The following is a 22,940-nucleotide window of genomic DNA, read 5'->3' on the forward strand; positions in this document are numbered from 1 at the left end:
ACTTCCCAATTTCGGGACAACTCTCCAGTCTACCCGTTGGAAGGGTGAAAAACGGGCATCCCAATTTAAATTGCATTTCATCTAAAAATGTGTTGCTCTGTAAGTTCTGAACGATTTTGAATCAAGCTTTTCTCTGTAATTCGGTAAAGAAGCTTCATCCAGGAAACTGAACCAGGGACAGATACTCCTGGAAGGTAATAAGCTGAGACTGAATAAATGAATAAAGGTGAGAATAAATACAAAGCAAAAACTCCTTGAGACCATCTGCTCAGTGATGGGGATGGAAATAGTGTTTAATTTTTTGCTTTGTGACTCCTCTCCTTGTTCATTTCCATCAGGAGCCTCAGAAGTCATGAGCGACTCTGAAGGTGTGTTGTGCTTGAGCCTCGCTTGAGAAAAGCAGGGCAAGAGAGGGCTTGTCTGCTTACTTCACATCAAATCCCAGGTTCCTCTCCTTTCTCCCTAGCAGAACTGGAAATCTGCTGCATCAGGCAGAGTAACAGAGAAATAATGGGGGGAAAACAAAAATTTAAGGACTATTTGATGTGGGAGAGCCTTACAGACAGCAGCGTAAATTCACTATTTCTTGCTATTTTTGCGTTTCATTAACTGGCAGGAATCACTGGCAACCCTGACCTTTACAAGGTACGTGTAGTTAGGGAAACTCAATGTAAATTGAATGTGTGTTTTAAGAGCTATTTTTTCTATTTAGAGAATATTATAGTATGCTTTGAGGCACGCTCTGTTCGCAAATTTTTCAGCCCCCCAGCCCTAACCCAATCCCATTCATTTATTTCGAGGAAGTAAGTGGGCATTCAAGACAGCAATATATGTTTGCACATGAGATTCTCAAATCAGGCTACTGAATGTTGGACACGGAGACCTGTACTTACACAGAAGACGTTCCAAAAAGGGAGAAAAATATAAAACCTTCCCCCACTCCCACCCTGCCCAGAAAGAAATCTTGACCCTTCCTCTCAAACGTAAGAAAAATCTGTATTATTGCAAAAATAGAGCTCTACCCTCATTGGATCCTATTGTATTCTCTTTTAACGTACTTTCGATGTTAAAAAGTGAGGAACGAGGTTTAGTGAGGTTAACACCGAAGTGCAAAGCGCAAATTTAGATTTGGGCCCCACGTTAGGTTCCAGATTTGCACATCCAGTCCCACCCCTAACAAATCAGGGGGAAGCCCCCGCTCTCCTGTTCAGTTGTTTTCAAGCCAGCGTTTTTTAAAACCCCCAATCCTGCTCACCCCCCGTCCTGCCCTTTGTGTTAGCTGACACGGAGTTGCCCCTTCGCAACCTTCCGATTTCGGCTAGGAAACCCCCCGGCGGTGCCCTCGGGCCGCCGGCCGTTCCTGGCTCCCGCGCCCACGCCCCGGGCTGGCCCTCCGCCCCCGCCGCCGAGCCCGGCCAGGGCGCAGGGTCCCTCTCCAGCGCCCCCTTCCCGGCGCGCTGCGGCTGGCGCTCCCCGGTGCCCCGCCTGACGCTGCAGCCGGGCCGGCGATTCGCCATTGGATTAAAAATAGCAGCGTCCCTCCGGCCCCCCCGAGCTCCGGGCCCCCGGTGCCCGCTCCCGCCCCGCGGCCCGCTCTCGCCGCCCGCCCCGGCTCGGCTCTCGTCGCCCGCGCAGCCCGCCGCCGCCGCGGGCCGCCCCAGCGCTCCGGCTCGGCTCGGCTCGGCTCGGGGGCGCGCCGCGGCCATGCAGCGCCGGGGCGCCCTGTTCGGCATGCCGGGCGGCAGCGGCAGCCGGAAGATGGCTGCAGGAGACATCGGCGAGCTGCTGGTGCCCCACATGCCCACGATCCGCGTGCCCAGGTCCGGGGACCGGGTCTACAAGAACGAGTGCGCCTTCTCGTACGACTCCCCCGTAAGTGAGGCTCGGCGGCGCCCGGGGCAGGGTCGCGGTGCCAGCGGCCTGCACTCGGAAGCACGTGAGGCGGGGGGCAGACGCTGCGCAGTGGCAGCCCGGGACCTCCTCCTCCGGGCGGCGGAGTTGGTTCAGGGGCTCTGCAGTTCGGCAAACACTTAGGGAGCTCCTGCTGGCTGCCCGGCGCCGCCTTCCCCAGGGCTGCTGCGGCCGCGGACCGGGTCGCCGCGGGGTTTGCTCGGCCAGCCTTCCTAGGGTGACAGGGCCCCAGTTCCCGGCTGCCCGCCCCCAGCCCCGCCACCGTTTGAAAGATAGATGGAATCAGAGTTCCCTGATCGTAACTGCGCGGTGCAGATGGTTTGCGTCCTCCCTGGGGCGAGAGCAGAGGGCGGGTAGGTGCACCGGAAGGATCCCCCCGCCCTCACCACCCACTCCGGACACACAGCCCTTCTCTTTCCGCGACCGTTTGCTTTGCCCAGGGATTTCCACTTCTGGACAATTCTGATTTCCTCCATGAGCATTTCTTTCTCCACTTACATTCCTCCCCACTCCCTTTTCCGTGAGAATGTCAGGAGAAACCTTCGGCTGCCTCCACTTGGGCAGCAGATATAGGGGGTCTACTGTATTATTATGGTTTGCTTAAGCCTTTCCGCTTCCCCCTCTAAACGAGTCACTTGGACTGAAATGCATCAGTATAAATTATTAAAAGTTCAGTCGTGAGTCGTGACCTCCGAGACTGGAGGTGGAAATTAAGACAGATCACCGCCTTCCTCCCAGAGTGGTTGGCGGTATTTTTCACCAGGTGGTATGTTGTATGTGTGAGAAGGAAAAGGAGGGTGAATGTCCCTTTTAAGAGTCAAAATGGGCTTCAAAGTGACTCAGCTGTCAGGCGTTTATCATGTCTTTTTGAGGAGCAGGTTATTTTTATCCACCCACTTTAGATCTCATGTGTCACTCAGCAGATCTCAATGCAAACGGGAGGTGTATGGATTGGAGGGACTGAGGCAGGTTTCACAACAATAGTCTAACATTTTATTCATATTATGTAGAATACTGTTGGAGGAAAAAAAACCCAAATGAGAGGCAGATTTTCTAAAGTATCCTTTATTGTCTTCTGGTTTGATTTTGGCTGATTTGAAAGCATTTTTGTTTGGGATACACTGGAGTCCTGTAATTGGTATCCTCTCTTTTATATTTAGTTTTTCTTTTATGCTAATTCCAAATAATTTGGGGGATGAGACTCTCACTTATTTGTTCATTACTTAATTTTTTCTTTCATAAAGGTCTGTGTAAGTGGAATGAAATGGTTGTATTTAATGTTTAGCATACTGTGATCACACTCCTTAAAGGACTGTCAGCAGTGTCATTAAATCCTATTATCCACAAAGTATTTGAAAATGCCATTTTCAGATTTTGTGTCAAGTATTGGGCAGATTTCTACTAATGGCTCCTAAGGTTGTAGAGGGATGATGGTCCTAAGTAACGTATGCAGTTGACAGATTGTGAACTCCAAGAAGAAGAAAGAGGCCTGTGCTTTATAAGATAGCACAGCATGTGAAGTGGGTAAAACTAATTTTTCTATGTTTGATCTGGGCTGCTCTTCAAATTCTTACAAACTTTGTTACTGGAAATCTACCAAATTGTGTAGTATATGGCAGGTGTGAAAAAAATGCTAATTATTTCAGTTCCACAAACAGTTATTGGGAGCTTATTGTAGTGCGAAACACTATTCTAGGAGCATCTTGTCCAGTGTGAAATGATGATTTCATTCATGTCACAGTAGTTCCTTTGGGGAGACTGGGCTTATTTATAAGGCCAATGAGTCAATATATTTTATTGTCTAGATTTCAGTGGGGGAAGAGAAAGAAGGTTTTATAACAAATTATATTAGATCACAATGCATGACAATGCGTGATCTTTCCCTATGGTACTTACCACTTGATCATGAATCCTTAGGATTCTTGGGTACCTACTATGTGCCAACTCCCGCATGCATGGATATAAGAACCATAAAAAGCAAAATGCATTGGTGCCAAACATACCAGAGGTAATCCACAGGTGCCACAGGACTGTGGTAGAGAAAAGACCAAAACCATCTGAACGGAAAAATAATCATCCTTGCTTTAGATATTTCTGAAAATGGTCATAGATAAAGATGGATAAAAATGGCATGAACACCTTTGCTATTCTTCACCTTTGTGGGTCTGAGTATTGAGTGGAACAGCATGATTACTCATTTCAGTGCCCCTCTTCTTCCTTTCTTCCTGCTTTCTAGGGTTTAGTGCAGAGCAGATGCTAGTGACAGTTCTTCTGGGATGAGGGAGAATTTGTTTTTTTCACCTACAAATTTGGGTTCATCCCAGGCCCATCTTCCCACCTTGGCCTGTAGGTTCACTTCTCCATAATTTGATTGATCTTGCAAGGTCTATAATGTGACCTTCCTCGAGAGTGGGAACTTTGCATCTTTGTGTCCCCAGCAGCTGGCCCAGCATCTGCTATGTATACTGAGAACTCAGCAAATGTCTGGGAAATGGATGAATTTCATGTAGTTAAAGGTTTGGAAAACCTATCCTTACATTTTTAAAAAAATCTTTTTTATCCCTTTTTAATCTCTTTTTTATCCTTCCCATAAAATATGTGGGAAACATTGGGAATGGAATCATATGGGATTATCATGTAGACTGTTGTAGCTTCATTGATAGTGGGGAACAAATGTGAAGGGGAGAGCTAGATGGGCATGTTTGAATCCCAGCTCTGTCACTTAGCAGTGTGATTTCTTGTATCTCAGTTTCTCCATCTGTAAAATAGGGACAAAAAAGCTGCTGTGTAAAGTGTGCCCAGCCAATTAGCAATCCCTATAGGAAAAAAGAGATAAGTAGATTCAATCATGGGTTGTAAGCTCAAGTGGTTGGTTATCAGGGGCTATGTAGAAACTTTTGTGTGCATAAGTAGAGAATTTGGTTCACACTTGCTCGCAAACCTTCCTGGACCACCATGTGACAGCTACTCTGATCTGCTTGGTTGTTGAGCCTTCTTTCATCTGAACATGCTTTGTCCCTGCTAGTGTACTTTGTCCCACCCCTCCTCAGGTTCTAGGTTGCAGCTCCAGGGAGGCCAGTCTTGGGTATGCAAAGTCTGAGACTCATTTCCTTTTCCAGGACCTCCTTCCTGACTTGATCATCTTTCACAGTTCTTTCTCAGACTTCCCTTTCTGCTCCAGGCTTCATCCTTTCCTCTGAAGCCTGCATTACCTGGGTCTGACAGCACAGCAGCTAATTGTTGTCTATCTGCCTTAGTTTGCTGTCATTTCACTTTTTTTTTCACATTTAACTGGTAGTTTTAAGACATTTTCTAGGTGTAAAATCTTATATCAAGCATTAGGTATAGAGAGGAGCTGGCCCCTCGTGCTAATTCTGCCCCTTCCGCACCTGTCTGAGGGTGGAGAGCTTATCATAAGATTATGCCTCATCTTAGCTGGGGTCAGCTGAGACCGAGACAAGGGCTTCGGCACATGCAGTTTGTTTTGGATGGTATCCTAGGGCACAGAAGTGCAAGAACATCCAGGGGAGTAGTGACAAAGGAAGGAAAGCCAGTCTAAGACTGAGCTGTGGAGCTGGCTACCACTCTGGGCCACTGGTGCTCAGTCCGGCCAGCGACTCGGCGGAACTAATGCCCCTCAGCATTGTCCACCTGGGACACGGAAGAGAAAGTATTTGTCCATAGGCTTCTACGACCTGTTGGTCAGGGGTGCTCCAGGGATGAAACGTGCTCACTCTTCCAGGTCGGTGTTTGTGTAGGAGAGGCTGAGCAGGCTCCCGAAGCCTCCTGCAACTAGCAGCAGCTGAGAATGGAGAGACCCTGGGTGCAGAGAGGCTGGGACATCACACCTGCTCTGGCAAGCAGCTGCACACATCCAACATGAGGATGTGAGACCTGGATGAGCAGTGCCTCGCACCCTTCTTCTCTTCCAGCTTCAGCACTATTCTGTAAAAAGGAGGTTCTTTCTATTCTCCGGAGCTCTGTGATCTTTTGGTGATGTTGAGATGTTACTGTTGGTCCTCCATTCTCCTGGGAGCCTTTGGAGAACTCTGGTGGGCAGGGACCTCATGGTAGTGGCTGGGTTAGTTATCCATTGGGAAGGGCTTTGAGATCATCCCCTTGTAGGAAAGCCTCATGGTAGGGGCTCAGGACCACCATGCTAGGCGTGCTGTCTTCCAGGCAGCAGACTTGTCACCATGGTGCTTACCTGTTGGGGAAAAAATGATTTAATTTAGGATCTATGTGGAAAAACCCTCCTCCTAATGGATAAACAGATAGAAGAGAGTAAAGCAAAAGTTAGGAACTTGCTGTTTTTTTTTCCTTTCAAGATGTAAACTTAAACTAAGTCTAGTTAGTTTCACATAGCGAAAGCAGCTTCCAAAAAACTTTTCCCTTCCAAAAGTAGCTAACTAAATGTTCTTTAATAGCAATGATTCTCAAGCTTTTTGGTCCCTCTATGCTGTTAAATATTTTTGAAGTCTCCAAAGAGCTTTTGTGTGCTTTCTATCAATAGCTGTTTACCATACTGGAATTTAAGACTGAAAAAACTTTAAAATGCCTTCCATTCCATTAGCTATTGGGGTGACGATCTCGTCAGATGTCATGTGCACGCTGTAAGATGCCACTGTCTGCTCATGAGATAATGGGAGTAAAAAAGGCAAACAAGTTCGTGTTATGAAAATAGTTCTGACCTTGAAGATCACTTGAAGGGTTTATGGTCAGGACAGGGTTCCCAGGCATACTTTGAAAACCAAAAATTCTGGAGTTTAGGCAAGAAAAATACAACTGGTTACTCCAGGGACATCTACAGCTACACTGTGGCTTTTATGGATTCACATTTTCACATTTGTTGTGATTGAATAATTGGTTGTTAATCTTAGCTTAACCATAGATGTCATATGTTGCATGTACATTCTTTTTGAAGCTGATTTACAGAATTTGACTTCTTTTGAAAAAAGTTACAGCTACTTGGGTTGGGAATTGTTGGCTCTTTCAAAGGTGAGAATTCTTCTATTGACTATGAGCTTTGCTATGGGGTAGTCTGGCTGGGCTGTTTCGTTGGGGAACCTTAACCTGAGTTTTTCCTTTGGCTGTTGTTTAGGAGATTTCGGTCAACTCTCACCTGGAAAGTGAAGGCCTATCTGCCAGTACTCAGCTGAGTGGGAGAAGAGGACAGGGTGGTCTCAGCATCTGGATTTTGGATACTGGCTGGATATTGTCTCTTGGTCCCCAGCCCAATCCCTGTTTTGCTAAGCCCTCTCCCATTCTTCCATGTTGTGGGGACTGGGAATCTGGATACTGCACCTCCCAGAATCCTTAGATGGCAGGATTCTGACTTTGATTCAGCCAGGGAGAGGTTCAGAAGGCAAAAGAGAAGGAGAAGCCACTGTTGGTATGCAGCTGTGGCACATGGCAGATGTGAGATTTTCCTGGCAGCTTCTGAGGGTCCTTCTGGGCCCACAGCCACCTCAGTCATGGGGAGATTGGGGTCATCTTGCAGTTTCTTATGATGCATGTGCACCCTAATTTCTTGAACATGAAGTGATTTCTCTGTGGCTCTCACAGCTCTGCCCATGATTTTTTAAGCCTCTAATCCCCTGTATTAGTTCCTTTTCTGCTTGAAATACCTAGAATACTTTATACTTTCCTGACCAGGTCTGGGCTGATGCTTATGTCTCTCTAAGTCCCCGTGTATTCTGGATGGTTCTCTTATTCCTAACTGAGCCCACCATCCTGTGGACCTGAGTCCTTTTACCTGCTTTAGAGAATAAATCTCCAGTGGTCTGCTGGTGTAGGAGGGATCGCTTGTTAGACAGATGCTCTGGGGCTCTGGCTGCTACCCAGACATATTTTCAATGCTTCCTCCTTAATTTAGGTCCTGTTTCACCGCAGCTTCCAGAGTTACCTGGAGCTGCCAATTCTGGAGTCTCTTGGAAATTCCGAGGTGGAAATCAGATTGGATCTTGGCTTTCCCTGTTTCAGGCCTAGATTTCAGCTTTGTCAGCTCATCTTAGTCTTTTGAGCACTTAAACATCTGCAGTCCAGTTTCCAGATTCTGTTGCTATGGTTTATGTTTTTAAAAAATCCCTTCACTGTTCCTGTACTTGGGTTAGAAAGGAGTGAAATTGATGTATGTGTGCAATCAACTCTATGTATCCTAGAGTCCTAGTTTTCCAAAAAAATAATCAGGAAGCAAGCCACTTGCCATCTTTTTTTGGCAGCAGTTAGTTACCTTTAAAGTTGTATCATTTTTGAGTTTTGGAATGTGAGAGATGAGCCTGATCCTGTCAGGGAGGCTTTTGGGGAAAGTTTGCATTCTCAGCTCGTATTGAATCTGGACAGCCGTGTAACCAGGAATTCTCTTTTCACTCCCTTGTGGTGTTCTTCCTGTGAACCGGAGCTCAGTTAGAAGTGCTGCCATTCATTTAGTGCTGGGAGATGTACAGTGTCATCCATTCTGCCTCCCTCTCCCTCTCTCTCTCTTTTAATAAAATTGAGTGAAATACACAACATAAAACTTCCTATCTTAACCACTTTTAGATATGCAGTTCATTGGTATTAAGGACATTCATGTGGTTGTGCAACCACTTTCCATCACTGGGACTCTTTATATCTTGCAGAACTGACCCTCTGTACCCATTAACACTACCTTCCCACTCCCCAGTCCTCCCAGCCCTTGGCAACCACCACGGCTACTTTCTGTCTCTATAAATTTGCTCTAGGTACAGAGTGAGATCAATAAAGTGAGATCATAAGGAATTTATTCTTTTGTGACTGGCTTATTTCATTTATCATAAGGTCCTCAAGGTTCATCCATGTTGTAGCATGTCAGAATTTCCTTCCCTTTTAAAGCTGAATAAATAATGTGGCATATGTGTATACCACATATTGTTTATCCATTCATCTGTTGATGGATGCTTGAGTTGCTTTCCCCTTTTGGCTATTGGGAATAATGCTTCTGTGAACATGGGTGCATCTCCCTCTCTTGCACACACCCCCTTCGTGACCAGGTTCCCACACAGCCTCCTGTCTCCTTAACTGACAGAGCTCAGGCCCTCATCCTCTCTTGCTTGGACTCCCTGGGATCCTCTTCCCTGGCTGCCTCGCCTGCCTTTCAGTCGGCCACATTGCACTCTCTGCTGTTTTTCTAAAACATGGGTCTTAGGTCATTTTCCTGACTGGAAATTTTCACTGACACCATTCAGACTTTTCTAACATAGCACGTCAAATGAATTCACCATGTTGATCCAACTCTCCTCGCCAGCGTGCCTCTTAACACATGCCCTCTGCTTACCTCCCTTTGACCCAAAGGGCTTTGTGTTTCATATGTGCCGTGCTTTCAGCCTCCAAGCACCGGCCCCTGTTGCTTTCCCTTGGCCTGAAATGCCTTCTCCCAGCCCCTCACCCCACTGGGAAACTCTCCGAAGCCTTAAAAACCAGCTCAGGTGTTCTCTGTGAGTCCCCCGCCCACCCCCCACTCCACCCTCAAGCTGAGTCAGACACTTACTTTCCTGTGCTTTCAAAGCACTTTGTACATCTCTGTCATGGGTGGGATACTACCTGTTACAGGCACGGAGTAGCTGAGGTGTGGGAGAATTAAAGGGAAAAGGGTAGAGGACTGGAAACTGGTCCATTTGTGAACCTGTGCTCTAAGGCTTCATCTTTTCTATTTTTTAAAAGCTGTGAGCATATATTTCGGAATAAAAATGTTTTTAAAAATAAATAGTATAGTACTATATTTTTATCACATTCTCTGAAAAGTCATAAGCTTGACCCTTGAAAAGCTAGGGAAAGGTGTTTTGGGTTGTTTGTATCTCTATTCTAGAAGCCCCAGGGGTCTTGGTAGAAGTGATCATAACTGGTGGCCCTCAGGGGGTTGATGAGAGGGCTGGTCTCTGTGTGGAGCCCAGGCCTCTGAACTGCTGCTCACATTCAGTATTCTGGGTCATCAGCCTAGGACCCCCCTTGTCCCCATGCACAGGGAAGAGGTGAACAAGAGCACCTATTTTTAGGACTGAGCAGCAGGACAATGGAATAATGACAAGAATTTAATGAGTCTGAACATGCCTCCAGACTAGACATGTTGCTTGAGAAACAGAATTGCATGTGCTCCCTGCAGTAAGATTAAAAACAAAAATTGCTTCACATTAATTGGCAAGTATTGATACTTGTTTAGAGCCTACTATGCACTCAGCACTGTACTAGGTGCCATAGCGGGTAGGGAGGGTGTGAGTACTTAGGAGGACCTAAGGGAAGAAAGACCACAGGAGAGTGTGACATGGATCTTCCTATCATTGTGCAGTGTGAGCATCAATTACGAGTGTCTAATATGAGTAAAACACTGTACTAAGTACTTTTATAGACATCATTTCATTTAATTACCATAGTAATTGGCTTGTAAACTATAATTACACACCCTGCTTTACAGAAGAGGAAATTGAGAGTCAGAGAAGTTAGGTAGCTTGTTCAAGGACTTGTTTAAAGACAGGGATGTGACAGAAATGGGACTTAAGCCCCAATGTGTTATGGGGTTAAATCCTGAAGCTTTAAGGTATTAAAGTTTTAAACAGTGTGGCATTATGTGTGCATGGAGATTTCAGGCACAGGAATAATCAATAAAATCTAGAAGAGTTACTGGCCTGGACAACTGGCTGTGATCTGAAGATGTGGCATTTTGGGGGAGGAGGGAACAAAGGCGTGGAGGTAGGCCCAAGCTCAGCATGTATACGAGAGAGGTAACTGTTTTATGGAAGAGAGGATTACTGGGGAGACTGGATGGCAAGGCTGACTCCTCTGTGGGGTATAAAGAAGGTAGGTCTTGGTAGGGTTAGACCCGAAGGGCTGGCCATGTAGGAGCAGGGGGGCAGTGTGAGCGTGGTGGTTATTTGGTGTGTCTGTTTCGCAAGAGGAATGAAGGATAATCAGATGGGAGGTGGGGAGACCTTGAATAGGAATTCAGCTAGGAGTCTTGTAATATTGGAGAGGGAGTGCTTTCATTAGGGTGATGATAGTAGGGTAGAGATAGCAGGGGGGTGGGAATAAACTCAATAGAGATTTTGATGAAAGATATGGCCCAACTTTGTGATACAGTATGCGGTGGGTGAAGGAATGGGAAGAGTTAAAGATGACTTCATGGCTTGTAGTCTGGGAGATGGACATAAATGACAAAGGCGAGATGGTCACATGCAAGTCCGTGTGTCCCCTGGGAAAACTGGGGACTGGGATGGAGCTCAGAGGTCAGGGTTTGGGTGGTAAAGTTTGGCATTCCCAGGTTCAGAGACCCTGGACCTGTGAGTAGCCCTTCCTTCCTTATGATGGGCCCTGGGGCCTCACCTTTTTGCTTCTGAGATCTTGCTCCCCAAGATGTGGAGGAAGCAGTGACTGGCACATGCCTCTTGCCCTCCCACTGATTGGCTTGAGTTCCAGAGAAACTCAGACAGGAGCCTGGGGCAGTATTTCCTCTAGGAGTTAGAAACTTGAACTGATAATCATGTTGCACAAGTAGTTATAGGTGAAATACATGCAGACTTTACTGTTTAATGAAATGAAATCACTCTAGAGTAAATCTATATGGGCAGTTGGCCAAAAGGCTGAGGGGCTTTTGTGAGTTGCAACTGTGGAAACCTTCTAATCAGAACCAAGTGTTACTTTTTTTGTCCTGGTTAATTCTTTGGGTGTGGCTCTAAAGTGGGGACCTAGACAGAGATGTCTGTCAATAGCAGTTGTTAGAACTAGGCTTGGCAGTCTGTTAGGGTGTTAGGGGGTGGATTGGTCAGGAGGAAAGAGAACATCCAAGCCTGACGGTGAGGGGTGGGCAGGGGGGCAGAAGGGGAAGTAATTCATACATTGTATCCTTTGTGTACAGCTGCCGAGTCGCTCCTCTGGTTCAGGTTCTGCCGCTGAGTCTCCACCCAAGGCTTCGGAAGGAGCCTGGGCTGGTGTGGGCCGCCTGTCCCAGCCCCACCCGTGGAGCAGCCACTGTCAGGTCCAATTTGGTGTCTGGACATGTTGGGGGTGGGTGGCCTGAGGGGGCCCCCGAACCCTGCAGTTCCTCCACCAGGGTCTTGGAGCCCAGTGCCTTGGGTCTTGCCATTGTTTTGGTCCGGGAGCCGCCAGCCTGGGGCAGCCACGTCCTGGGACAACAGCTGTCCTTTTGGGTTTGGGCAGTGGGACTGGCGGGTCTGCTGAAGCCTCTCTCCTGCCCTGCAGGAAAGCCTGCGGGCCTTGCACAGGCTACTTATTGAGTTGGGTGGTTCTCCTTTGCCCACCCCTCTGCTTTGCTGGAATCAAACAGCCTTGGTAAAAAAGAAGAAACTGCTCTTTTCTCTGAGCCCCCATGACAGTGTGTGCTTGCCGACAGCCACCCACCTAGCTCCTGCCACCAAAAATGACATCTGCTGCTCAGTCGCACCAAGCAGCATGTGGGGGGCCAGCCTGGCCTGGGTTCAAGTCCCCCTCCACCCTTAGTAGCAGTGTGACTTCAGCAAGTACCTCAGTTTCACTGAATTTCTCTGAGTCTTGGTTTTCCCCTCTGTAGTATCTACCTTGCTGGGTTGTTAGAATCACAACTGCTCATTAAAATGCTACTTATTGCTATCCATCTCATTAGTGGGATTTAGTGGGAGGATCCCCTAGAGAAGAAGGTGAAGTGGGATTTATAGTGTCTTGGGGTTGCCAAGAGAGACATCCTGTGCTTGGTAATTCTGCATGAGGCTCTGCTCACCAGCAGAGACCTTGGGCATGAGTGTTTTCTGGGCTCCCTGTGGGGAGCTCTGTTCAAGGCTATTATTCATACTCAAATTCAGCTCCTAGTGATGGGTTTTTATGGGTTAGCCTTGCAACCTAACCCTCATGTTTAATAAGTTTATCAAGGGGAACGCATCCTGAAGAAAACATCTCTTTTAAAAGTTAGTGAGAAATGATAAAAAATTTTATACCTTTGACAACGTGGTTTCACATTTTCTCTTTTTATATGTAAGCTGGGAACTACATAGATGGTCAGAGTTCAGTTTAGCACTGTTGAGGGTGCTCATCTCAGTGTGTTCATTCCCTGATGATTTTCATTTTGTCTATTTTCTGTGAGCATTGTAGTAGCAGCTTCTTGTGCCATGCCCACACTTTCTCACTGCTTCAAATACCCAGAGTGGGACTTTGCTTTTGTATCTGGGAAAAACGTTCATAAACCATGCCTCAGTGAAACAGTAAACTTAGAGCACGTCAAAACCTAGTTGTTTGGCCTCTGCCTTTAGTTGTCTGGGACCAGGCTGTGCAGCTTGAAGGCGTAGGAGTCCTTCTGCAGAGAGGAAGACGTCAAGTTGGAGCAAGCTGGAAGTCATTATTGCATTAACATGTCTATTTTGCTTAATACTTCATGGCCACGAGCATGATTTATCAGTGCTTAGCAGAGAAGCCTACACTCTCTTGGAATTATATGCATTGTTGTTTCTACTTAGCTTGTATGAACAAATTTATCTCAGTGGATTTGCTGTGGAAACCAAGGTTTTGGTTTTTGCAAATATTATATGCTGGTGGTTCCATTCTACTGGTGAACTGCTTGAGTCTTTCCTCACTATCCAGCCTATCTTTTTTTCTTTCATAACTTAATTTTTTTTACTAAGGTATCATTGATATACATTCTTATGAAGGTTTCACAAGAAAAACAATGTGGTTATTACATTCACCCTTATTATCGAGTCCCCCCCCATATCCCATTACAGTCACTGTCCATCAGTGTAGTAAGATGCCACAGAGTCCCTATTTGTCTTCTCTGAGCTACACTGTCTTCCCCGTGACCCCCCACACACCATGTGTCCAGTCTACCTTTTGATAGCGCTTTTCCCTGTGATATCTCCCCTTTCTGTGGTTTGCATTTGATCTGGGACCTGCTTTACTTGACTCCCATTTGCATAAACTTCATTTTTTCATTTCAGAAGTGTTGTCTGTTTTGCCCTAGAAGCCAAAATATACTGGGCACCCGCGCAGCGGTCTGGAATGTTTATATCTACCATTCAGAGACCAAAGTACCGGAGAGGCTGACTTAATAGTCACGTGGTTGCCTGACGAAAGCAAAGGTTGAGCAGAGAGAGGAGGGTAGCTTTACGGACTAATGAGTCCAAACAGTTAGGAGTTGTCCTTGGTTCTGCCCTTTGTCACAAAACCCCTCTATCTAATCCATCTTCTTTGCTTACATTTAATCTCTAACCTAAAATTATATCCTGACTCTGCCCCATTTTCCCCATCTCTGCTCTGAACCCCCTTCCCTCTTCCTCCTGCCATGTCCCCCAGGCAAGCCAGCATCCTGCCTTATTGAGACATGGGCTGTCTAAAAGAACCTTCTGTGACAATGGACTTGTTCTGCATCTGCATTGTCCTGTGTGGTGACCCCAGGCCACACGTGGCTATTGAGCACTTGAAATGTGCCCACTGTGATTGAGAAAATGAGCTTTTCATTTAACCTAATTTAAATTAATTTAGATTTGAATATTCACAGTGGCCTACTGTGGCTACTGTATTAGATAGCATGGGTGTAGACTGTATAATAGCCTCATAAGCATATCTTCTGTTGACTCCTGCCATAGTTCTCCCCCAGTAGCCAGAGTGATCTTTCCAAAATGAGATCAGATTGTGGCCCTTCTCACTTTAAAACCCTCCAGTGGCTTTGCATCCCACTTAGATAAACTGTAGCTCTTCACTTTGCTCATGGGGCGTCTACAAACTTCTCTTCCTCATGTCTTGCCGCCTCCTCCCTCTCTCTCACTCCAGCACCCTGACTTTCCCTCTGTCCTTGGAGGAAGTAGCCAAGCTTTCTGTGGATGTGGCCTTTGCATGTGCTTTTTCAACAGCAAGGGTGTTTTTCCCACTTTGCTTGCCTGGCGGCTTATCCTCAGCCTGGCCCCTTGGGGGTGAGGGGAGAGCTCACCCCCTGCCCTGCCACCCTCTGCTGTATAAAGACCTCAGCCCTCTTGTATCTGCCCTCAGGTCCCTCTGCTGCTCTTATCACTGCAGGAAACTACCTTCTATATTGTTTATTTTCTGTCTCTGTACCAAGGCACCAACCTTGCTTGTCTCTTTCTGCAGAACAACTCCTCCTGCCCCACACTCCCACCAGTTTCTTTTGCCCCTGGATAAGACATCACAGCCTGATTCTCTTTCACAGCTTCTTTCCCAGACCCCACACAGCCCAGCCCCTTCTGTGAGTTTGGATGGCATCCTGCTGGGGTATGCTGTCTTTAATTTGTTTCATTTTTCTGTTGTAACCACATTCTCATCTGCCTCCCTGCCCATTATCCTTTCTCTTTTTTTTGTGTGTTCCCAAATTTCCTTAACTACACATTTCAAAATAATCTCTTAGTTATTTCAGACCACACTTTTACTTTGAGTGGCGAGGATGTACAGCCCTGTAAAGCTGTGAAGTTGGTTTGTGAAAGCTGAAGGGAAGCTAGAAGAAAAGGAGCCTGTGAACAACTGACTGCCCGTTGTAGTCCATATACACATATATGATTCTAAGTACTTTCTGTTAAAAGAATTATATGGTTTTTATTATTAAAAAGGGAATCCATGTTCCTAAAGAAAAACCAGAAAATGCCAAAAGAAGAAGAAGAATCCCACATTCTCTCTCCATGCTGAGATACCATATGCCATGCAGTGTGCACATGTCGTGTATATTATAACATCACACACAGTTTTGTTACCTGCTTTCTTCACTCAGACATACCATGTACGGCTCTTCCTATCAGTAAGTACTCATCACTACTCAGTTTTAAATGGCTAAAGAGTGTTACATTTCGTGGTTTCTACCATAATTACTAAACAAATCTGTTCTTGGGCATATTCAAGTTATTTCCTGTCACTATTTCAGAGAGCTAATTTAGTTCATTTCTTTTCTCTTTCTCTCTTTTTTAATCATCAGTGTTCCGGAATATACTGTGTTCTTGTCCCTTTCGTGCCTGTTTTGGATGAGTGTGTGAGTCACAGTCTTCCTGGGTGTTTGTATGTAATTTGTCCTGGATGGGGATTTGTGACTCTCAGCTGCCTACATCATGTTTCTCTTTGTGGCAGTGACCACTTGCTGTCCACATTGTTCTGTAGTTATAAAAACAAGCATTACGCAGCGACTTGGTTTCCTGAGCGCGCTGTTCACATAGGCTCATGCTGCCTTCCTCTCTTCCAGCGGACGCTGGTCTCCAAAAACACACAATCGTAAACAAAGTTTTCTGAACACCTACTCATTGACAATGTGGTATATTTTTATTCAAAATGACTGTTCACTTGCTATTCTGAAACATGTTGTAACCTGGACCCTTACATTCACCACTGTTTTAATATTCTTTTAAATGACAGGCGATAGGAAAAAAGGCGACTTCCTCCTTGAATAGTACTAGGGTAATACAGTGTGAAGTAATAAATGAAGAGCTATGTATCTACCATATCTATATTGAAATGCATTGAAGACAGGGTATAAACAATGCATGGGGCTTCTAATGCTGCTCCTCTCTCGTGGATTGGTTGTGGGTGGGAGCAGTTGTCCAATGGATTGTGAGAGAACCTGAGACAAGCTGAGTGGTGTTTCTTGACTTCCTTGTGATTTCAGGTTGCTAAATCAAGTCATGAATCTTGGACAAGTTTCTATTGAGTGCATCATGAAAAATGGCAATTAAAATCTGACTTAGCAAGAACTTGCAGAGAAGCGTATACTGGCCATTCTGGACAGAGCGGCCTCTGAAAGTAGGAGCTGGATAGGGTGGGGTGTGGGTGTGGAGATGGCGCTGCTCTCCAGAAGAACCATTTGAGGCTGGCTTGGTCACAGAAGGTAGGAGAGCTGGGACAGTGGGGTTCAAAGTTCCAAGCCCCTGAGGGTGTAACAGCCAAATGCACCTGGAAAGCTGGTATCTTTGCAGTGCCTCAGGCTGTTTTTCTATACATGGCCACCAGTTCTTTTTTTTTTTTATGATCCCCATAGTTTAGTTATGCCAGAATTGAAATGGAGCTTGTGCTGTGAAGTGTTTTAAATCCCGATCAGAAGGGCACCAAGGATCATTTTGAGAGTGAGACTAAACTATGTAACTGAATGACAGCCACACATAACTTGTTATTCATTCCGTACACATCTATTCAATTCTGCTCCATCCCAGGTACTGTTTTGGAATTCAGTAATAAATGTGACACAATTTTCCTGCCTTCAAGGAGCACATGGATGGTTCAGCTTCTGAATGTAGTGGTTTCTAATGAATCTATATCTAGGGTTTCTCCTAGCTACAGATTTCAACGAGCCAGATGCTAAAAATTGTGAAATGAAAATGGATTTGGGATTAAGAGCTGTCAGCATAGGGAGCCGAACAGGAGATGTGGGCCTCAGTCACGGGCAGAGGCTGGCAGGGTGGTTGGGTGGACAGGTGTGGGATCCAGGGAGCATCTACAGTCATGCAGGCATGGATGTGTGTAGCTGGTTTTGATGTGGGCTGCCCCGAAGGCTTGAGGCCTGACCGGGTGTCCCCCAAAAGCTCTTGAAGTGATACTTTCCTGACAGTGAGACTTAGAATTGGGCAATTCACCTAGCTCTAGACCATTGCTACTCAAAGCGTGGTCTACTGACTGGCGCCAAGAGACAAGTACAAACATTGGGAGTATGCATTTAGAAACTTCTACTGCAACTTGCCTTTGCAGCCATATCCAAGTGCATGAGCAGTGGATTGGTTTGTGTGAACAGGATATACTCATTTGGGTTTTGTGGGGCTTGCATGTGTGGGTCAGTTCACATCTGGCTGGAGCCAGGAACTAGTTATGTGCTGTGAGACCACGTATCTTTCCTTAATGAATAGAAAAGAAATGAAACACAACGCAGAAAAACAACCTGGTCCTTTACAGCAATAGTTTGAGAAACACCAAGACTGAGCATACGAGAAATGGGAGGTGAGACTGTGGGCTCTGAAGTCAAGAACTTAAATAAACATAAAGCCAGTTCTGTTTCAGGTCTTTGTCTGTGTACAGATGTCACTTTCCTCCTCATCGTCAGCTTGTGTTCTTCCTCATGAACATTATTTTCCATGCACATCAGACACAATTCTATACACATTTCCTATGTACATTACACACAATTCATACATTTGTTCTTTTAAATAATGTTATAATATTTTATTGTGTTTATAAGCCACCGGTTCTTAGCTTCTCTTTTTGGACCATTGCTACTATTCCCTGTTATAAATAGTGCATCTGTTAATATTTTTAGGCAATTAGAGTTTTTTCTTTATTTTCAGTTCCCAAAGTCTGTACCCAAGGGAGAAATACTGTGTCAAAGGTTCACAGTCGTATTTCTCTAGACAGACAGAACGAACTGATTTATATTGTGGGAGTAAATATGCAGTTGAGCCTTGAACAATGAGGAGGTTATGGGCACTGACCCCCGCCCAGTCAAAAATCTGCATATAACTTTTGACTCCCCTAAAACTTAACTACTAATAGCCTACTGTTGACCAGAAGCCTTACTGCTAACATAAACAGGTGGTTAACCATAGTTTGTATGTTGTATGTATTAGACGCTGTATTCTTACAATAAAGTAAGCTAAAGAAAATGTTTTCTTCAAATTGTTGCAAATCTCTAAGATTTTTTCCTTTATCTTTGTTGAAAAAAGTCCACATATAAGTGGATTTCTACCATTCAAACCTGTGTTCTTCAAGAGTCAACTGTATAGGCTTTGTCGCTTCAGGCTGTGGGCTGTGTAATTTTATTTTTTGCTACTTCAATATACATATACTTGCCTTGAGATTGTTTTAAATGCTTCCTTCGGGGGCCAATGGGGATGTGAGGACTTGATTTTAATATTTTTTCAGTTAAACTTAAAGTATCTTAAAAAAGAAAACTAACCAAACTCTTACCAGGTTGAGCCTGAATGTTGATCTTGTAATTTCTATCAATTTTTACAAGGTTTGGATATGACCTTTTTATTCATTATTCTTTACATTGTTCCCCATTCTGTTATTGTTGGTTTTCTATTTGTTTCATTATATTTTGTGATGCAGAAGATTTTCATTAGTGTTTACATTTTCATACTTTTTTGGTACACCATCTCTTTTAATATCCTGTATTTTCTTGGCCAGAAATTATTTTCCCCTTCACAAGTGGGATAAATATGCTATTCTCCTCTTTTCTAGTTTTAAAAATACCTATTTCTTGGATCTGTACCTTATTACAGTGTTTAGTGTAAGAAGTGGATCTAGGTTAATTTTATTCTATGCTGAGGTCTAATTGCCCCAGTGACTTTTATAAGTGACCCTCCATATTTGTGTTTCTTGTGGTTTGACATATATTAAGCAATTGTTATAGAATGAGTGTATTTTTGGAATAACCATTCTAATGCTATCATTTATTTTAAAAAATTAACTCAGTATATGAATTTCATTTGTAATCTATTTTAATAAGGCTCTATAGCACCGTTACTTAAAAAAAATATTTTGTGTTCTGCCCTCTTAACTCTTCAAGTTGCATTTCACTGTTGATTGGTATAGTTCTCTAACCCACTCGATTTCTTTTTAAAATTTTCTTGTTTAAAAAATCTTTTCTAAAGACCTGTTATACCAAGTCTTAAGACCAAGAACATGGAAAATGAACAGAGAGGTCCATGCCAGTCTTTACAGTCTAATGCCATCACTTGTGTGTACTCTGGTAGCATTACTACAAAACCCAAGGTGTGGTCCTAGTTTCTGCAATTTTAGCACAGTGCTTATACAAGAAGGTCCTGCCTGGTTTCTTGGCTGCACTTGTGGCCACAGGAAGGCAAGTGCTTAACTGTTCTTTCTGGGGCAGTGATCTTAGTGGGGATATAGCTGGTTAATGAGAAGATGAGGTTGAAGGTTTGCTTGTCTCTGATCCTAGGTTGTAAACCGTTCTCTGTGCTTTGGTCACAAAGGAATTGGGAGAAATTTGTTAGCATAGATTTATCAGCATTAGTGAAAGAAGCTGTCCAGAGCATATGGCATGGAATGTTGACTCTGCATGTGAAATAAAGTGTCTTATAGGACCAATAATTAGACATTAATAAGACGAGGGGGAAGAAAGCATAGAACATTACACTGGGGTGTGTGTTTGCTATGTATGGGGTAGCTTTTAAAGGGTTTTCTGTCTCTGTGTCCTGAGCTTTCAGAGCTATGGCAAGTCCCCTGGGCAGTGCTTCCATCTCAGAGGCACTAATGGAGAGGCATACACTGCTTCAGAGGACAGCCTGTGTGTCAGATGGAAGGTGACTATGGATGTTTGAAATAGAATCCTTCCCTATGTAGAGCCATTTGTCTGTGAGTGCCAGAGCAGTTTTCCCTTTGATTATAGACTTTGAGATAATATCAAGTGACACCAGAAATTGAGAATGAATATTTGGTATATTAAATTTTTATCATATTCCCTAATAAGTCAAAGGTCTTGGTAATGAAATTTGGAAAGGCTTTATGATTATTTATAAACTCTATATTCTATAGCTATTCTATATTTTTCTTCAGAAAAATGGTGTATTTGAATATTTTTCTTCTTTTTCTTGCTAATTTCTGGGTTCTCCCACTAGTTGCCTAATATATTTTTCTGACAGATTAATATTTATTACTCAGAGCCTATGTGGCTATCAGATTCACCTTTTTCTTCTTTCCGTTTGTTTTCTCCAATTATAAAATAATTGAGATAATAGAAGATACATGTAACACACAGGACTTTAGCTCATAATAACTAATTACCAACATTTATGTAATGCACAGAATATGTTTCATCCCCTTTGAATTTCATGAAACCCTGTGTGGGGAAATTATTGCTTCAGTCATGTTTATAAAAGAAAATACTGAAGCTCAGAGACTATGTGACATCCTACCTTAGGCCACAGAGCTATTAGTGGCAGTTCAGAACCTCTGGTTACAAATCTTGTATTTTCCCCAGTGTATCTTCTGGTTTGAATTCGTTTTGATTGAAATACATTTTATTGGACGAGAATGGAAATGTTAATTTTCTAAAAAATTGCAATATGTGGTGCTCGATTTAAGGGGCTTCATGAATAACTGACCATATAATGATAATATTTTTGTCTTAAGGGTTATGATGATGCAAAAGAACATGTTTATTAAAAAATATTTTACCTATGCTGTTGATCAAGAGAATGATGTGTCATCTTTAGTTGAAGAACTTTTCTAATTTTATTCAAACTACTGCATTTAATGGGAAGAAAGTTATCTAGAAGCATAAGCTATATAATTCTGAGTTTTTTGGATGCTATTTTATAGACAAGGTTTAACAATTTCATTTGCAAGTATTTGTTGGCAGAGTATAAAATTGAAATTGATTTTTGTCTCTTAACCTTGCTAAATTGACTCATAGTTTTACAAATTGTTATTTTTCTGGTTCATAGATTCCTTAGGATTTTCCATATAGATTATAATGTCATCAGCAAATTGAGACCATTTCACTTCTTTCTTTGTGATCTTATACCTTTTTCTAGCCTTACTCAATGCTACAATAATAGGTACATATTTGAACTAATTCTGTTGTAATGTTTTCCTTGTGACAGACTACTTTACTGTATGATTTATAAATCATAATGTTGGAGAATTTTATTAGAAGTTTTTCAAAATAAACAATTGAGTTACTGGAACCTTAAAAATTATTTTTCATATATTTGTAATGAGTATCAATGTTTTAATATTGAATTTGTTGTGCTCTATTAAAATGCAACATAAGGAATTTTGATGTGTTTCTTGGTAATTCTGCAGGTATTAAAACATTAAGAAAATTATTTGAAAGGGTGAGACTAACAGGAGCCTAATAAAAATTTACTTTCATTGAGGAAAGAATAGCTAATTTTTTAGGCTAGGTTTACAGAAAAGGAGGTTAAGTAAAGTGAGTGAAAAGGAGAGATGAGATTGAGATAGAAAATCAAGTATCTAAAATGTGAACAATGTCCTTGACTGTTCATTGTAGCAGTATATCTGTAATTAAGTAATATTTGAGATATGGCATAGTGGGATAAAAAGAGAATTAGATTCACATTTAACTCTGATGCTTCCAAGCTGTGTGAACTTGGGCAAGTAACTTATCCTTAGTGTTTTTTTAAAAAATGGTAAGTAGCTTGCAGGTTGTTAGGTAATATATGTAAAACACCTGGCACATAACAGGCATGCAGTCATATGTAACTATGATTATTATAGGATTCACTCCTTTATTATTTACTTATTGTTATTATTTATTTATTACATTGTTATAATTTATTAATGGGTACCATCAAATATCATGTGTCACTACACAGTGTCTCTGAAGAGCCCTGTCCTGCTGAAAGGATAGAAATCTTTTCCCTTCTGGAGACTTGCACTGACGCATGAGGCTGAATGATGATAAATCATAGCAGTGATGGTAGTTGGGCCATTTGCCAATTTTCTTCTCTCCCTTATCGTCCCTCGTCCTTGTTTGGAGTTGGACAAGCTCGGGTATTTCCCAGGACCTCTGGAGACCTCAACTGACAGTGAGACTGTGCTCAGTGTCTGGGAGCACCTGGAATGCAGGGTTGGGTGGGGGAGCCTCCGCTGTGGGTGGCCGTGGAGCCGTTGGAGGGTCAGCAGATGACTCCAACAGCCAGGTGTCCCCTGCCAGGCTTTGTCTTCATCATTTATTTGCCTTCCTTCCCTTTCTCTTTTCCTATCTCTAGACTACTTGGGTTGGGTGTCCTTGGCTAATGTTGTAACTTGTCTCTTTCTTCTAGAATTCTGAAGGTGGACTCTATGTATGCATGAATACATTTTTGGCCTTTGGAAGGGAACATGTTGAAAGACATTTTCGAAAAACTGGACAGAGTGTATACATGCACCTGAAGAGGCATGTGCGAGAGGTGAGATACACACTTGTGGAGAACTCTGCTATCATGTTGTCTTAGTGTGGTTTATTCCCTGGAGATTTTATTCTGCCCACATAACTTCTGATTCTCTCTGATGCTGGGGAACAAAAATAGGACTGTTTGTAAAATTCATAGATTCCCTCACACCTTATCTTAACTAGATTTTCTCTTCCTCTG

At 43.6% G+C, this 22,940-nt stretch overlaps 1 protein-coding gene and 1 non-coding gene across 5 annotated transcripts in view; one reads left to right on the plus strand and one right to left on the minus strand.

Annotated features, from left to right (window-relative positions):
• Window positions 1–1,562: 1,562 nt before the first annotated feature.
• The window catches only part of USP13 (ubiquitin specific peptidase 13), a 107,836-nt gene continuing 86,458 nt past the window's right edge, over window positions 1,563–22,940 (plus strand). Inside the window, exons 1-2 of one of the 4 annotated variants that reach the window (XM_036926751.2) lie at window positions 1,563–1,872; window positions 22,632–22,757. In XM_036926751.2, the coding sequence (XP_036782646.2) occupies window positions 1,705–1,872; window positions 22,632–22,757 (294 nt within the window). In that variant the 5' untranslated portion in view covers window positions 1,563–1,704. The other 3 variants (XM_036926750.2, XM_057500221.1, XM_057500226.1) reach the window with 3 other exon arrangements.
• Window positions 19,473–19,642, minus strand: LOC118932929 (small nucleolar RNA SNORA81). The gene has a single exon (XR_005032957.2). It is a non-coding gene; the product is annotated as a small nucleolar RNA SNORA81 (small nucleolar RNA).

This window comes from Manis pentadactyla, chromosome 1 (assembly GCF_030020395.1).
Source record: "Manis pentadactyla isolate mManPen7 chromosome 1, mManPen7.hap1, whole genome shotgun sequence".
In the NCBI taxonomy this organism is placed as follows: domain Eukaryota; kingdom Metazoa; phylum Chordata; class Mammalia; order Pholidota; family Manidae; genus Manis; species Manis pentadactyla.